Source organism: Nilaparvata lugens, chromosome 2 (genome assembly GCF_014356525.2).
Source record: "Nilaparvata lugens isolate BPH chromosome 2, ASM1435652v1, whole genome shotgun sequence".
Lineage (NCBI taxonomy): Eukaryota > Metazoa > Arthropoda > Insecta > Hemiptera > Delphacidae > Nilaparvata > Nilaparvata lugens.
Window position 1 is genome coordinate 2,696,365 of NC_052505.1, and position 18,461 is coordinate 2,714,825.

General features: G+C 34.4%; 1 protein-coding gene across 1 annotated transcript in view; it reads left to right on the forward strand.

Annotated features, from left to right (window-relative positions):
* Positions 1–18,461, forward strand: part of LOC111053690 (probable G-protein coupled receptor CG31760) — a 463,503-nt gene that overhangs the window by 274,023 nt on the left and 171,019 nt on the right. Inside the window, 1 exon segment of the mRNA XM_039419962.1 lies at positions 6,025–6,093. Within this exon segment, the coding sequence (XP_039275896.1) occupies positions 6,025–6,093 (69 nt within the window).

Here is an 18,461-nt window from a genome sequence, read left to right on the forward strand (position 1 = left end):
TTCATGCTGTGTCATTGGAATTCATAAGAAAGGCATGAATAGACTATAATAAAATTAGTACCGTAATAATTATTGATATTCTCCACTTATATTGTCGGCCTACTATTAGACACAAATTAGGAGTGAAACGAATTTGTAGGTATTTTGTTTGGAATTGGGGAAGCAAAAGGCTGCCTGATCCAAATTGAGGAGGATCTAATCGATACTAAAATAAATTGATGTATTGAAGATAAACCAATATGATACTATGAGTTTTCAAAGTATTATGTTTTCTTCAGTTACCGTATCTATACTAATAATAAAGGAAAGAACTGGCTTATACACGTACGGAATACGAAAATTATGTTTGACGCATCATCACGTCTGAACTACTTGAAATTTTGCATATAGATTCTTAATTAACCGAGGATTGTTATAGGCCTATTTTCAATTCTTGAAGATTTCATTATATCAAGTTTTCAATTTGTCATGCTTCCAGTTGTTGTATAGAAACAGCTGAACATTTCTTTTGAAAGGGAGATTGAATGAAAGGTATGATTGAGATCCTATTCGAATAAAAATAACTGATTTTCTGTCCCATCAACATTTTTGCCAGCCATCTTGAATTCAACTTCATTTTTTTATTAGTTATTCTCATTCAAAGATACTGATAAATCATCCATCTATACTATAATAATGGAAAGAACCGGCTTATACACGTAACGGGATAGAAAAATTATGTTTGACGCATCATCACGTCTGAACTAATGGATTGAATGACTTGAGAATTTGCATAGAGATTCTTTATTAACCGAGGATGGTTATAGGTCTATTTTCAATTTTCCAATATTTCATTACGTCAAGTTTTCGGTTTGTAAAGTTTTAAAATAGACCCTTGCGGAGCACGGGTTACCTGCTAGTCTATAATATAATAAGAGAAAGAAAAATACTGCACCACTGAAAGCCGATTGCACAAGAGCTGGTTCAATTTTAATCGTGATTAATTTCGCGAGAGCCAATCAGAAAAACCTTCACATTTTTCTAAATGTTGCCTAACCTCGTTCTTGAGTCAATGTCTTCTGTAGACGGTTGCAGATACAGGTTTATTGATGTTATATTAACTGTTTATTTTCGTTTTAAAATGATCAATCATATTTTATTGAGCAACAAATTATATTGTTGAATAATTTTATAATGAATTTGAATGATTAAGATGAAATGTTTTGTTCATTAATTATCAATTCCACTTTGGTAAAAGTCGATCTGGCAACATAGCAAAGCGAGAAAGAGTTGGCGCTATTCGCTTTGTTGAATGAAAGATGAGGATAGCAATACCATTGTTTATCAAACACCGCCATTCTTACTTGGACCTCACTATAGAACCGTACTCTAGTATTTTAACTTGAAAAGAGTTTGAGTCCAGTCAAGGAAAGGTCTTAGAGGGAAAAGTTGGTGGCAAACGTGATTTTTTCAGGAATGTCATACCTTCAAGAGCGGATATTTTGTAAACTAGAAAAGATATGAAAAAATTTGTACAATAAATATTGCAGGAAATTATGTAAGCTTTAATTTGTTATATGACAGTCAAGTCCTTAAGATACATAGTTTTTGAGTTTTATGCGAGAAACCAGAAAATTGTACCTTTCAACCACCCACCCCCTTAGCACAGTGGGTAGGGGAGACTTTTGATACGTGTACCTCCTTACTACCCTTAACAAAACTGTGGGGTAAAAAATTGTCTTCCAAACATTTCCCTCTATACCCTTTTTTGAGCATTTATTGCCTGGACCATTCACCAATAACGATAGACCTACACCAAGCATCCGTGTTGTGCGGGTTGCATAAATTACCCCTTCATATGAGAAATACTTGTGAATAAAACCAGTTATAGTCCCAGTTGCACAAACGCCTGTTAAATTTTAAGTATCATTAATTTCACGAGAACCAATCAGAGGATCCGTCTTATCAGAAAAGCCTTCTCTGAATTGAGACTTGTTAAAGTAATCACGATTAAAATTTAACCGGCTTTTGTACTGTCATAGAGTGAATATTGAGTGGGTATTATTGTAGTTGTTTTTGTGTATCTTATATTATTTTTCAGTTTTTTGAACTGGAATGAACTTTGATTCTAACTGTATGTTGAACCCTGCGTTTTTAGTCTGAGAATTGACTCTGTCTTGTTTGAATTTGTTAACTTGTTGCTTAGTTGTCAAAATAAAAGAAATTTTCGTGCATTTTTCAAATGCAGTTTCAATTTCTTCTCGAAAAAGCTACTGTATTTGGGAATTGTACGAGCATTGACCTTTTCGCAGCTTTGGCTTTTCCACCCGAAGTTATCCTCAACGCTCGTGGAGGGGGAATAATTTTCAGTGAATAGGCCTCAGTTGGTATTGAGACGCGAACGAAAAATCATGTAACGGTGTGTGAGCCTCAGTCCTCTGAATGGGTCAGTTGCCCATCCAGAGGGACAAATTGGAAAGATTTTCATTATCAGTACTTTTGTTATAGTTTGTATAGTAATCTCAAATTGATAGAATCAGTAGATGTAAAATTAAAAGGTTAGTTGTGTGCGTGAATTTAAGTAGAGTGTAGAGAGTTTAATTACGTCTGAGTTTATTGAGTTTTGGATTAAGTGGTCTCAAAAGTAAAATTTGAAATTGTTGAAATGGTGAGTGCCGAAAATTTGTTGTTTTTCTCATGAAGCTCAAAATTTAGTATATAGAATGACCGAGGCCCGAATTTAGTTGCAGTAAGTTAGCAGGTTCCCAAAATGTATAGATTAAAAATTGAGTATGTCTTCTTGACCTGAATCGATTGCTGGATAACTTTGTTCTGTTTGAAAATTTGACATGTTACCTGACTTTTATCAATTCGTTCTACCTATTTAGAGTTCAATAAACCAGAAGTTAGATTTTTAAAGTATTTTCATTGAAGTTCCTGGCTCGTAGTTACTGTAGTTGCTAGAATAGGTGACAATGATGATAATCTGTGCATTTGAATGAACGAATCCACTAAAAGCTCCCAATCAATCAAGGATTCAAATACCGGTAAATGAATTGATAGCAGTAAACTTTAGCAAATATTATAGAAGAGAAGAAACAACCCTCTCCGTTTACAGTACAACCGGGTCCGAGGATCTATTACATACCGGTATCAATAATTGCTCTACTGAGTTTCTATTACATAAAGGAAATTCCATCAAGTCTCCCGCATCGAAGTAGCATAATGCTAACCAGCTTTTAAAGATTTACTAGCTGAGTAATTGGCCTATCAGCGCTGGAGGCCTTATCGCAGAGATTGGGGTAATGATTGCCTGTGTTATCTGCTGGAGATGAGAATGTGCCAGATTAGCAGCAAGCTCAAGCTATCAGAGACTCACCCCAGTGGAGCTGATAATAATTGCTGCTTGGCTCCCAGAGATAAGCCGGCTCTCATGATGAACCAACACTCAGCTGTCTGCCTGCAATAACACTCACCATTCTTATTATTTCCTCTTTCTTGTATGGTAAGGAGAGGAAATCTCTCTATCCTATCATATTAAGTGAGCAATTTCTGTATTTATATATCTGATTATTTTTATATCTGGTTATTTTTATATCTGGTTATTTATGTTTTACGAATCTCGAAAACGGCTCTAACGATTTTCACGAAATCTGGAACATAGTGGGTTTATGATTTAAAGATTCGATTGCACTAGGTCTCATTCATTGGAAAACTCGCTGAACGACATTAAAAGGATAATTCATCCTTGGAAAACAGATGATGATTTCGTCGTCTCTCGATAACAGAAGGTGTGTGTGCCTTTATGTGAGAGAGACAGGATTATCTCCAGATATGTAATCATAATCAATCTGCGAGTAATTATTTTATCTAGCTAGACAATTTAATCAAATTGATCAACATGATCTGATTTGTTGACATGACATGATAATCCTCAGCGTTCGTAACGGTCGTATCTTTGACGTAATTTTTAGGTCCTCTTGAGACTAAATTTCTAGACCCTAGTTGAACTACTTTAACAAATTTGAACAATTAATCTAAATTACTTCTTAAGAAATCTTAGAAAAAGCATATAAAACGCTCAAAAATCGCTGATTTTGGGCGGATCTGTGACGTTATCTCAAAACTTCTTCAATGCATCATTTCTAAACCTCAGCTGAGCCTGTGCATCTAGTTTGAACATTTTTTTTCCATTGATTAGTTCTTGAATAAGCTGAGAAAACGATGGAAAAACGCAAATTTTGGGCGCATCTTTGAATTCAATTCAATTCAATTCAATTCAATTTCTTTATTCCAATACAAAAACAATGTACAATATAGAACAGAATAATAATTATGGAATAATTATTTCCCCGCATGGACTGTTGATCCGTGTGCGGGGAAAGAGTACACAATCTATACAGGCAATACAAGTGCAAAAAAAAAACAGTCAATAATTTATATTGATTCAGGCTTACGCTTTGAATAAAAAAAAAATATGTTAAATCCTGTAATGTACAAAATACAAACTGTATGTATGATGATTCACACAGCACAAGTACCCGACTCAGAATACTTCATCTTCTTGTGAGCTATCTGAACTGACGATTTAACAACCTTAAATAGAAAGTACAATATAAAAGCAGAATATAAATAATTAGAATAAATAAGAGAGGCATGAAGGGCTTGGTATACAAAATCACAAACTAGTGAGGTTTGTGGTTGAGCATGTGCCAACTGCTTCGTGTCACCTATATGGCGACTCCAGCAGCGCCGCGGCGGCCACCCGGCCGATTGAGCGGAGCCAAAAACCTACTCTCTTTTTGTAGGCGGCAGCACCAAGTTCTTCTGCATCTATGATTGTTTGTGGGAGGTTCCGATAAATCAAATGGGCAAGTAGAAAGGGATTACTGTTTAGTGACGTTAAGGTTGATCTGGGAAAGTTATATCCGTAATTTATTCGGTGTCTGGTTTGATAATCATGTTGTAAGTTTGTAAAGATATTGGTTTTATTTGTTTTTATAAATGTTTGTGAATATTTTTCGAAATACGTTCTTAGTGCGCCTCCAGAAGTCCAACTGAATGTACTTACCAAATTTGAACGTATTTGGTTCAGTTAATTTTTGGTTTTGTTGATCTTGAATGAAAGAGTGAGTAATTGAATCAGTGACACTTCGCTTCGATATACAGATAATGCCTATTGATAAGTAAATTATATTAATCGATTATAAATTGTTTCAATTGAGCAGTTCACCTCTGCTCTGGTCGAATAACAGTGTCATAATACTTATAATTTTCTTTTTCTTGTATGGTAGATAATGCAAATTGATCAGTAAATTATAAGTTATGTATTCAGTAAATTGAGTAATTGACGGAACAGGGTGACACTTGTTAATGAAGTAATTGGAGTAGAAACCGACTTGGTTTAGTATTGTCGCAGTGTCAATTTTACCCTTATGTTGAGGTATTATTTTTCTTCGTAAGAAGGCAAATTCTGTTATGGATGCTCTCCAGGATTTATCGAAAAAAGACAAATTGAAAACAGATGCAGAAATCGAAAACAAACAGATGCATCCAATGCTATAGAGAGGTACACGTTATAATGGCAGTGTTTATTTAGCAATGGTATTGCTATCCTTGTCTATCATTCAACAAAGCGGATAGCGCTATTTTTTTCGCTTTGCTCTGTTGCCAGATCGTCTTTTAATAATGTATAATTGATAATCAATTCATAAAACATTTTATTCGATTATGTAGATTGATTATGAAATTATTGAAAAATATTATTTCTTGCTCAATAAAATATAATTGGTTATTCTAAACGAGAATAAACAGCTAATATTACATCAATCATCCTGCATTAGCTACCGTCTATAGAAGGCATTGACGAGACAGAGGATCGGCAACGTTGTTCTGCTACCTCTTTCCACTGCCATTATAACGTGGACATCACTTGGTGGCTAGCGTACTCTTTTCTAAGCAAGTTTTCAACGCTTCATTGAATGTAAAAGCAAATTTTCTTCATTTTCTCTATTACAAAGTTTAATTTTACATTTGTTTTTTCAGGTTGTGCGAGCAGCTAGCCCGGTGTTGTTGCGAGTTATTGCATTGGGAGCATTCTTCATCTACTGTACGGTAAGATAACTTCTCTCGTCTCTTATCTCTAAGCATGAATATAGCGGAATGATATTTTATGCTTCGAAATGGTTTTGTGTAAAATTAAAGCTGCGTTTACACCAAAGTTAATAACTTAATCCTTAAAGATTCTATTAGATTGGACATATCTTATCATAAACATAATGAACATATGTGTTTGTCAAGTTTCGTTCAATCTAATAGAATGTGGGTCTATAAGGGTTAGGTTATTAACATTTTAAATGAATTTTAAAGGAATTAGAAATGAAAATCAAAGCTGGGTTCACAACAAAGTTATTAACAAAATGTTTATTTCTCCGTCCTTTTAGATTGAACGGAACTTGTCATACACATGATGAACATATGTGTTTGTCAAGTTCAGTTAAATCCAATAGAATCTATAAGGACGGAAAAATAAACATTTTGTTAATAATTTTGGTGTAAACGTAGTTCAATTGTTCTATACTGAAATAATGCATACTCCGAAAATATATTCTGGAGAATCAAGTTTTCATTTGGGATTTCCGAATGGTTTCCAATAATAATGTTCTTAAGTGATGCAAGTCAATAATAATATACTTGAGTGATGCATACTCCAAAGTTGAATTCTGGAGATTAAAATTTAATTTCTGGATCCCAAATAGTTTGATACTAAAGGAACTTATAGTTAGTAACCGTTCTTGGAAGTTCTATTCAGTTTTCAATCAACCTTCAGGTACTGAGGATCTCGCACTGGAGTAAGAGACCCCTACAAGTGATATATGGATTTCACTGTCGTGAACTAACTCTGACAATTGACAAAATCACACAGTGAACAAAATACAGAACACAATATCACCAAATTCAAGTACTATCGAAAAATTCGTTCAAACAATAGAACGGTCTTGCAACAAGCCAATTCAATAGTAGTTCACAAGTATTTAGTAGTGGTAATAGTGATATAGAAAGAAATAAATGAATTCTACTGTCGTGGACTAACTCTGGAAATTGACAAGATCACACAGTAAACAAAATACAGAACACAATATCACCAAATTAGAGTACTATCAAACAATTCGTTCAAACAATAGAACGGTCTTGCAACAAGCTAATTTAATAGTAGTTTCTTGAATTAAATAGTGTTAGCACAACATTTGATCTCTATGTGTAACTCATCATCGATTCTTAGTTCTTTTTGAGTTACAATAGAAGTTGAGTTATATACAATTCAATATCATTGAACGTACTTTTTTTGCGTTCTTTTAAGTTCGATGAGTTTGAACATGAATACATGATGTCCATGTAATGTTTTTAAATATTATCATGTACACTAAAGTGGGGTCGACGTTATAATAGCAGTGGAGAAAGATAGGGGATCAACGTTGCCGATCCTCTGTCTTGTCAATGCCTTCTATAGAGGGTAGGTTATACAGGTTTATTGATGTAATATTAATTGTTCATCCTAGTTTGGAATAATCATTTATATTTTATCAAGCATTATATTTTATAATGAAATTACAAGCACGATAATGAAATTTTATAAGACAATGGCAGCTCCACTACTACTCTATGGTAGTGAATCGTGGGTAACATCAAAGCCACTTGAGAGTAAAGTGCAGGCAGCTGAGATGAGATTCCTTCGCAGAACTAAGGGTTGTAACAGAAGAGATCACATCAGGAATGAGGATATACGGAAAGAGCTGAATATCTTCTGTCTGAATGAGAGATTTGCATCTTATCGTCAGCAATGGAAAGAGCATGTGGAACGAATGTCAGCTGATAGGCTTCCTCAAAGAATTTTCAAGTATAAACCGGTAGGCAAAAGAGACATAGGCAGGCCACGAAAAAGATGGCAATGATCATTATATTTATTATAAAATGAAAACAGTAGATTGTAGTGATGCTTATGATGATATTACATTAGATTATATTGGTGTTATTAATTTATAGATTTTATTTATTATTATTTTTTTATTCTAATTACAAGCTGAATGTGAGTCGGAACAGGCAATAGCCTAATCCCTGATTGAAAGAAGAAAGAAGAAGAAGAAGGAATTATATTTTTCAATGCTTCAATAATGAATTTTCGTAATTATGATGAAATATATTGTTTATTAATTATTCATTGTTGGAAGACGATCTGGCAACAGAGCAAAGCAAGAAAGAGATAGCGCTATCCGCTTTGTTGAATGATAGACAAGACTGTCATTATAAAGTCGACCTCACTATAGGAGAGAATTCAGAATCAATATCTCTATCCTCAGCCTTGGTCAGATAAGGAATGAAAACCTACCTTAAGTGAGGTCCACATTTTAATGACAGTGGAGTGAGATAGAAGAACAACGTTGCCGATCCTCACCGTCTTGTCAATGCCTTCTTGATGGTAGCTGATACATGTTTATTAATGTAATATTGATTGTTCACTCTCGTTTAAAATAATCAATTATTTTTTTACTTTCCTTGCCCTATTACCATAGGTAAGGAAAGTATTGCTTTCCGAAAAAAATGGAGTCCAAAAAAGTGGTTTTTGGGTATTGGTCTGTATGTGTGTGTGTGTGTGTGTGTGTGTGTGTGTGTGTGTGTGTGTGTGTGTGTGTGTGTGTGTGTGTGTGTGTGTGTGTGTGTGTGTGTTGTGTGTGTGTGTGTGTGTGTGTGTGTGTGCGTGTGTGTGTGTGTGTGTGTGTATGAGTGTATGTGCGTCTGTGTACACGATATCTCATCTCCCAATTAACGGAATGACTTGAAATTTGGAACTTAAGGTCCTTTCACTATAATGATCCGACACGAACAATTTCGATCAAATGCAATTCATGATGGCGGCTAAAATAGCGAAAATGTTGTCAAAAACAGGGTTTTTCATGATTTTTCCGGAAACGGCTCCAACGATTTTGATCAAATTCGTACCATTAATAGTCATCGATAAGCTCCATCAACTGCCACAAGTCCCATATCTTTAAAAATTTCAGGAGCTCCGCCCCATCAATGCAAAGTTCAATTTTAGATTCCTAATTATCAGCCTTCAGATACAATTTAAACAAAAAAAAAAACAAATGGAGTAGATTGAGCATGAAAATCTCTACAATTAATGTTTAGTAACATTTTCACCTAAAATTGAAAATAAGCTTTAAATTCGAGAAAATGTGATTATTCAATTGCAAATTTTTGTTGATTCTATCAAATCATTCACTATGAAGAGATAGCAGACCTCATGTGTGTCTCCAGCGTTATTGTCCTGTCACCCTAGCTGGCTCAAATCTTTGAATAGTATACTTGAGATGTGCGGGAACACTAGCGTCAGGTGATCAATTTTCATAACGGCAAGTAAAGTTGTGTGAGTGCGCCGCACCAGATTTTATTTTCAAATCACTTTCAAAAAGTTCATGTAGTACCTACTAATGTGTTAGAGACACTTCTGGCGCTATCATAGTTTCACCACTATTCTGTTCCACATTCCTATCTCTTGCAGTCCTCAACTATATCTATAATAATTATATAAAGTAAAGAGCTGGCTTATGCACGTACGGGATAGGAAAATTATGTTTGACGCATCATCACGTCTGAACTACTGGACTAATTAACTTGAAATCTTGCATATAGATTCTTTCTTAACCAAGGATGGTTATAGGCCTATTTTAAATTCTTCAAAATTTCATTACGTCAAGTTTTACAACAGATCCTTGCGAAGCATGGGTTCCTGCTAGTCAATTATATTTTATCAAACGAGAAATTATATTTTACAATAATTTTATTATGAAATTCTATAATCAGGATGGAATATTTTGTAAATTGATTGATGGACAAGGATGTTGAATGATAGACAAGGATAGCAATACCATTGCTGATCAAACACTGTCATTATAACGTGGAATCCACTAAAGACCCAATCAATACCAGACAGGCTTATAAGATACAGAACATAGAAATTTGCAACAGTTCTCTGGATAACCATCAACGTAATTTCCATTTGAGATCGATGTTCATCTACAGACATTGATGAATCATATTCATGGGTTTTGGAAACGAGACGAGGCCGTCGAAAACAATGTATGGACAGGTAGTGAGGTTCACGTTATAATGGCAATGTTTGATTAGCAATTGTATTGCTAACCTTGTCTATCATTCAACAAAGCGGAAAGCGCTATCTCTTTCCCGCTTTGCTCTGTTGCCAGATCATCTTCTAACAATGTATAATTATTAGCAAAGTATTTTATCTTTATTATGAAATTATTGGGAAATATTATATTTCTTGCTTAATATAATTGATTATTCGAAACGAGAATGAACAGTTGATATCACATCAATAAATCTGTATCAGCTACCGTCTATAGAAGGCATTGACAAGACAGAGGATCGGCAACAATGTTCTCCTATCTTTCTACACTGCCATTTTAACGTGGACCTCACTATAGTAGAACCATTGCATCATGAGAGCCCATAGCATCATGAATTGGAACAGATGGGTTGGTGCTTCTACAGTAACAATATAACGATACATATTGTAACTATAGTTATATAGTTACTGTACATATTGTAACTATAGTTATATAGTTACTGTACATATTGTAACTATAGTTGTATAGTTACTGTACATATTGTAACTATAGTTATATAGTTACTGTAGGTGCTTTGAATTTGAAGAGCTTGTCTTGGATTACAATCAGTGGTGGAATTATTATATCCGGTGTTTGAGCCGTGTATACACATGTAGATGCATATGTATGTATGTATGCGCATGCATACGTAGGTGTGCCACAGAGTGTAGAGGCTTTGTATTCATGTAGGCAGACACGTATATCATGACATGCTTGGATGGGATGTTGAAGCTGTAACGGGAAGGACCAGCTTCCAATCTAGACTCGTAATGCAGCCGTGTGATCTATGCAACACTGACTCTAAGCACCATCGGCTGGAATCTACTGCTACTTGGGCTGTAAAGTGAGATCCTTGTATTATCATATTGCAGTGAATGATACATTTATAAAGGGACAGTTTATCTCTTAGTACTCTTCAACATATTTTTTTCTCTGTATTATAAACATTTATCAAGTTTTTATATAATTTTAGCTAGGCTCTAAGCTACTCTTTCTTTATTTTCAGTGTGATGGTGCCTCAACACGTTTTTTCAAATGAGGTTACCCAACCACTTTATATTATTGTTTTGTAATGTTTTGTGTATTATTTATTATTGTAAATTGTAAAGTGTGTCAATAAATGAAATCAATCAATGAAAAATCCTTGTTGGAATGGCAGTGGAGAAAGATGGGAGATAGCGTTGCCAGTTCTCTGCCCTGTCACTGTCTCTATAGAGGATGACTGATACCGGTATTTATGATGTAATATATCAATTGTTCATCCTCGTTTCAAATAATCAATTATGTTTTCGATGTTACGGTGCTAGAAAGGACAGCGCTATTTGCTTTACAAAATGACAGACAAGGATAGCAACACCAATATTTAAATCAAATACTGCTATTGTAAAGTGGACCTAACTATATTCGTTATTGTATACGCTAATGAATAATTATGTTTTATTCATCAAGAAAATATATTTCTCAATTAGTTTTTCCAATAAACTTTAATAATCTAGATTGAATATATCGTTAACTGATTATATCCCTACACTGTTAAAAACGAACTGGAAACGTTGCGAACCTTGAAAAGGATAGCGCTATTTGCTTTGTAGAATGATAGACAAGGAGAACAACACGAAAGTTAATCAAATACAGTCATTATAACGTGGACATCACTATATCAATTCATAATAATCGATTTTTTTCTATTCATGAATAACATATACAGTATTTTTCAATGAGTTAATAATGAACTTTCATAATGTTGAAAATAAATATTTTGTTAATGGATTATATTTCTGAATCGTTAATACACGATCTACCAACGTTGTGGATGTGGAAAATGATAGCGCTATCTGCTTTGTAGAATGATAGGCAAGGATAGCAACACTGATGTTAATGAAATACTGCCATTATAACGTGGACCTCACTGTATCCATTCATAATAATCAATAATTTGTTTTATTAATCAATAACATATATTTTTCAATAAGTGAGTAATAAACTTTCATCATTGAAATTGGATATTTTGTTAATTGATTATATTTCTACTTTGTTAATACACGATCTGGGGATGTTACGGAGCTAGAAAAGGATAACGCTATCTGCTTTGTAGAATGGTAGACAAGGATAGCAACACCAATGTTAATGAAATATTGCCATTATAACGTGGACTTTACTATATTCTTTCTTGTTTAAAATACTCAATTATGAAATCAAAAATGAAATTAAAAAATTCTTTGCTAGGCGGAGATAAGATTTATCATGTTTTTATTTTATTATCATTTTATTCATCAGAAACATTATATATGTTCCAATTAGTGAATAATAAACTTTCATAATCTAAAATTAACACTTGGCACAGAGATGTTGTAGAATGTCTCCATATTGAGGTGAAATGAGAAGATATTGTCAATTCCATATAATTTATTTGAGTCTATATGTGAGTGGACTGAAATAAATTATGTGGAATTGACAATATATTTTCATTTCACCTTTTCATAATCTAGATTGGATATTATGTTGATTAATTATATTTCTACATTGTTGATACACAATCTGGCGATGTTACGGAGCTGGAAAAGGATAGCGTTATCTGCTTTGTAGAATGGTAGACAAGGATAGCAACACCAATGTTAGTCAAATATTGCCATTATAACGTGAACCTCACTATAGGTGGGGTTTCATTCCTTATCTGAACAAGGCTGAGAATAGAGATATCGATTCTAAATTCTCTCCTAGATGTTATGTCTAATTGGAGGATGATGTTGGATATCATCTACTTTGATGATAGGATGAACTAATGCTAAATGAACTAAATAATGCTGAAGAAATTATAATATTTTCGATTGGAGAAAATTTATTTTAAAATATTTGAGAAATATTTCTATCAGATGGGGAGATTATAATGGAACTGGATGAATTCCGTATCATATGGGATACAAAATCAAACGTGATTGCACTAGGTCTCAACCATTGGATAACTCGATGAAGGACATTGAAAGGATAAATACGTCCTTGGAAAAACAGCTGGAAATTTTGTCGTCTGTTAATACCGAAATGAGAGAGTGAACGGGTGCATGTGTGGGATTATCCAGCTGATCTCAGGAGAAGAAAAATTCAGCAAGAGAAACTTTTTTTCGTTTATCTCACGTTTTTAGAAATCCTGTTTACTTCAGGAAGTCCAAAATAGTAACTAGATGCTGTTGGTGTAAAATAGTACAAAGTATATCAACAAATATTGTAGCAAACATAGTAAATCGAATTCATAGTATATCTATTTCTAATTGATGATGTGTTTGTTTTTTGAAGTGTGAATGAATTGTTATTTTGGTGAGTGACAGTAGCTTAACCTAGATTTTGATTTGGACTGTAGTATAAATTTGAAAAGAAACAGTTTGGGCATAAGCCTGTTGTGCCTCCTCATATAACTGTGAAAATAATTGTACGACTAAGAAAATGAATAAATAAATATAAACTATGAATTCAATCTTTCGTTACAAATTTTCTATGCTTTTACACTCCAGAGCATATCTCGGTCCCCCGATATCATTTGTTTAAAAGTTCAACTGGAATCAATTACACTAATCTATTCTATTTTGAGAATTGATACTACCAAGTTTACCTGGAATTAGATGCTGGAACAATAGTGGTGAGTAGTGGCTATTGATATTGTGATATCAATGAGGCACAATAGGCTATGAATCCCTCACTACCGATATGAAGGAACTACTTGTTGAATGATACGCTTTGAGACCTCGTTTGTGTGGTATTATTGGCTGGTGTTGAGCCTACTCAAAGGTCTCTTGGCTGCCTCAGTACTTCAGTGAATGGTGTGACGTCACTCACAGACGGTATTGCTTTGTCGAAGCGCAGACGAGCCGATACTCCGATACAATTCTGCTCTTAGTGGTGCATCACACTGCTCTTGCAAACGGCATGCGTAGGCTAAGAGTGGACCTGAATCTTGAGGACCAGTAGCATGTATTTGTTAAGCATGTATCTGGCCTTTACTCATATCAGGACCTCATATATAGGCACAGACCAATACTGGGACTGACCTATACTAGTAGTTCTGTGAACAGTAGACCTCACGTAGTATTCTCATCCACAAGTACCTGTATACCATGAGATGAGGTATGAAATGAGGAAGTTCATTTATATTCTATTAAGCAAGAAATTAAATTCTTCAATAATTTCATAATCAAGATTTAATATTTTGTTGATTGATTATTGATTTCTTCTTAGTTGAAAGACGATCTGGCAACAGAGCAAAACGAGAAAGAGATAGCGCTATTCACTTTGTTGAATGATAGACAAGGAGAGCAATACGATATTCTAATCAAACACTGCCATTATAACGTGGACCTCACTATAGGAGGTGCTGCCCTCTATTCTATACCTACATAGACGATCCTATATAGGAGATCTTATATAGCATGATCCCCTATATCTCCCCTGCCCCATAACTATATAGGTATAATTATTATTTAACGAAAATCCTAAATAAATGCTGTGAATCACCCCGGAGACTTCTGCTACTGCAGACATTGACAACAGGGTTAACAGCTAGATGGAAATTCGATGAGAACTACTATCAAAAAATTAGTTGCCAGCCCGGGAATCGAACCTGGTACCTCCAAATTGCTAGTCAGGAATGCTTACCCTTACACCAAACTGACAATCTCTGGATAGCAGCGCTCATTTTATACGAAGCCATAGCGACCAACTATATAGGTATCTAGGAGATCGATCTTTCTGTCCTTTACCTATATAGGAGGATAGGAGGTATATAGAAGATCCTGCTTATGCCAAAATCAGATACTTGAAGCGCCTCTCTCACCCATATACCACTAAACCCCAATCCAGTAAACGTCAAGGCTTCTACATCGCTCAAGCCTATGATATTATCATTACTATCTTGATACTGACCATAATTCAAAGGTTCAAATCTGCGTTTGATGCATTCTGAGGCCTATTGCATGAGGAAGTTCAAACCAATGAGAGATCAAACCAATTACATTTACTTTTATTCTAAATACCTTGCTTCAAACTAAATATCAGGGCACGGAACTTCGCTCGTTATTCATTTATTGATAAACAGAACAAAATTCTTTAAAATGATTGGGGAAGGACTAACAGGCACAGCCCAAGAGTCTCTCTCCCCCGAATATTGATTTATACACTATAAAGATTTCAAAAAGGAGGTTATTTTCCATAAACTTGGATTCAGGTTCAGTTTTCAGTCCAAACATCTGAAAATGGAAAAGTTCCAATTCAGATTGTTCACAAACCAAATTTAATAACAAAATAACACTTAAAACTGTAAAATAATGATTAACTTTGAAAATTATGATACTCTAATTTAGAATGATAGACCATATCATGTCAAAAAATCAGATTATTTTGATCAAGCCGATTAAAATCTCTAGATAATTTTTCTCGAGAGAAAGCTGATTCATTGCAAATGAAGAATTTTTCATTTTCATTTTCAAATAGTTTGATAGCTGAACATAATCATGATTGTCTCTCTTCCATACGGCACTCGCATCTTCTGTTATCAACAGACAACGAAATTATCATCTGTTTTTCTAAGAATGAATAATCATTATCATCCTTTTCATGTCCTTCAGCGAATTTTCTCAGGGATGAGACCTAGTGCAATCGAATCTTTATATCATAAACCTACCATGTTCCAAATTTCGTGAAAATCGTTAGAGCCGTTTTCGAGATCTGTAAAACATGAATAACCATAAATGAATATAAATAACCAAATGTATACAGATATACAGAAATTTCTCGCTTGATATTATAGGATAGGATGAAATTGATTGTCAGCTGGTTATTACAATAGGAGATTACTGAAATATCAGCTTCTACTACTTTCCTTGCCCTATTACTATAGGTAAGGAAAGTATTGCTTTCCGAAAAAAATTAAGGTACCCCAATTCCCAAATTCCTATACGTTTCAAGGTCCCCTGAGTCGTCCAAAAAAGTGGTTTTTGGGTATTGGTCTGTATGTGTGTGTGTGTGTGTGTGTGTGTGTGTGTGTGTGTGTGTGTGTGTGTGTGTGTGTGTGTGTATGAGTGTATGAGCGTCTGTGTACACGATATCTCATCTCCCAATGAAATTTGGAACTTAAGGTCCTTACGCTATAAGTTTCCGACACGAACAATTTTGATCAAATGCGATTATAGCGGCTAAAATGGAGGAAATGTTGTCAAAAACAGGGTTTTTCGCGATTTCCTCGAAAACGGCTCCAACGATCCTGATTGAATTCATACCTAGAATAGTTATTGATAAGCTCTATCAACTGCCATAAGTCTCATACCTGTAAAAATTTCAGAAGCTCCCCCCCATCTATGCAAAGTTTGATTTTAGATTCTCAATTATCAAGCTTCAGATACAATTTAAACAAAAAAGTTCTAGTGGAAAAGATTAAGCATGAGAATTTCTACAATTAATGTTCAGTAGAATTTTCACCAAAAATTGAGAATAAGCTCGAAATTCGAGAAAATAAGATTATTCAATTGCAAACTGTTGGCAACTGTTGATTCTATTGAATCATTCACTATGAAGAGATAGCAAACTTCGTGTGTCTCCAGCCTTATTGTCCTGTAACCAGCTGGCTCAGATCTTAGAAAAGTAGACTTGAGATGCGCGGGAACACTTCTAGCGTCAGTTAATCAATTTTCATAACGGCAAGGAAAGTTGTGTGAGTGCGTCACACCAGATTTTTTTATCATGCAACAGGGCACTGGTCCACGATATATAGAAGAAGAGTATATTAATTTCATCTAAATACCTTGTCCTGGTCTATGTAATGGAGAAACTTTTAGAAGAGTTTGGATGGCAACACCAATGTTAAACAAATACTGCCATTATAACGTGGACCTCACTATAGCCCGAAACTGTCACATAATGACGCAGAAATATTTTCTCCATGTAACATAATTTCAGTTGTACACCTTGATTGAATGTGGCTATTCTAGAAGTTGGAGTTGGTCTTTGGAATGATTTAGAGTTGGCATGACCACAGAGATGTAAGTGGCATCGTGCCAGCGAACCCTGGACGGTCTGTCTCAACCCACAGACTCATTTGGAATGCAGAAAGCCTGCGGTTGTCTGGTCCGGTACTTCACTCAAAGATCAGCTGCCTCTCCATCATTTAAACAGCTCTACGCCCGCTCTTGACGGGGCAGCTACACGATTGAAGGATTGCAGGGGTTCTATGAAGAATCCCTGGGTTGATCATAAATCTGATAACGTAGACTCTTACTCTGTACTATAGAAATATATACAAATATTTTTATCTCTATGATTTGTGGAGAGTTCAGGACAACGAATATAACCTCCAAAGATCAGTTCATATCCTAAATGAAATTTGTAAGGACTACAATTTCAAATTATCTAATCAGAAAACCAAAATAACGGCTTTTAAAGGCAAAATATCGGGCTTCGCTCGTTTTTTATTCATTGATAAACAGAGCAAAATTTTTCAAAATGATTGATTGATTGATTGATTGAGTACTTTATTTTTCAAATTCAAATTCAAATTCAAATTCAAATTCAAATTCAAATTTATTTTGTCAATCAAAACAATTACAATTTCAAAGAAAATAGTATACATGACAGAAAATATAATCAGAAAATTCCTTAATAAACAAAAAATGAAATAGAATTAATCATATAACATGAGCTTAGTTTATCAAGAATGTATAAATGGGAAAGTATATATATAAATGTATACAATAATACTTATAATTTAAAAAATGATTTGACAAATTTTACTGAGCACAAAAAAATATAAAATTTTCGTCCGTGCTCAGGAGTTAAGATAAGATAAGCCCTTATGCAGTGTTATAAAGAGTGCCCATGCAGTGTTAAAAACCCAATGACCAAAAGAAAAAAAAAATGAAATTATTATCAAGAAGAAAAATAAATAATAATAGAAACTGAGAATTTCCATTTTTAAAGGAAGAGAAAAAAGAAAAACAGCAATGAATGATACATTAAAGTAGTTACTCATCGTTATCCAGACAACAATCAATCAACCACTCGATACCAACCCTCAATCTCATCAATGCAATGAGTAAGCAAAAACCTCCTAAGATTGATTCTGAAACGATGCCTCAGGAATGCTGAATCAATGATGTCTCGAGGCAACCTGCTGTAAAATCTGCCTTGCAAGAAGAGGAAAGATTTTTGGAAAAATGTCAAAAACGGCCTTGGAGTGCATAGCCTCTCCATTACTCTTGTACTGTAATGCCTTTCTGCTTGGATGAACGCGCCATCTTCAGTACCACTCAAAAACTGAAT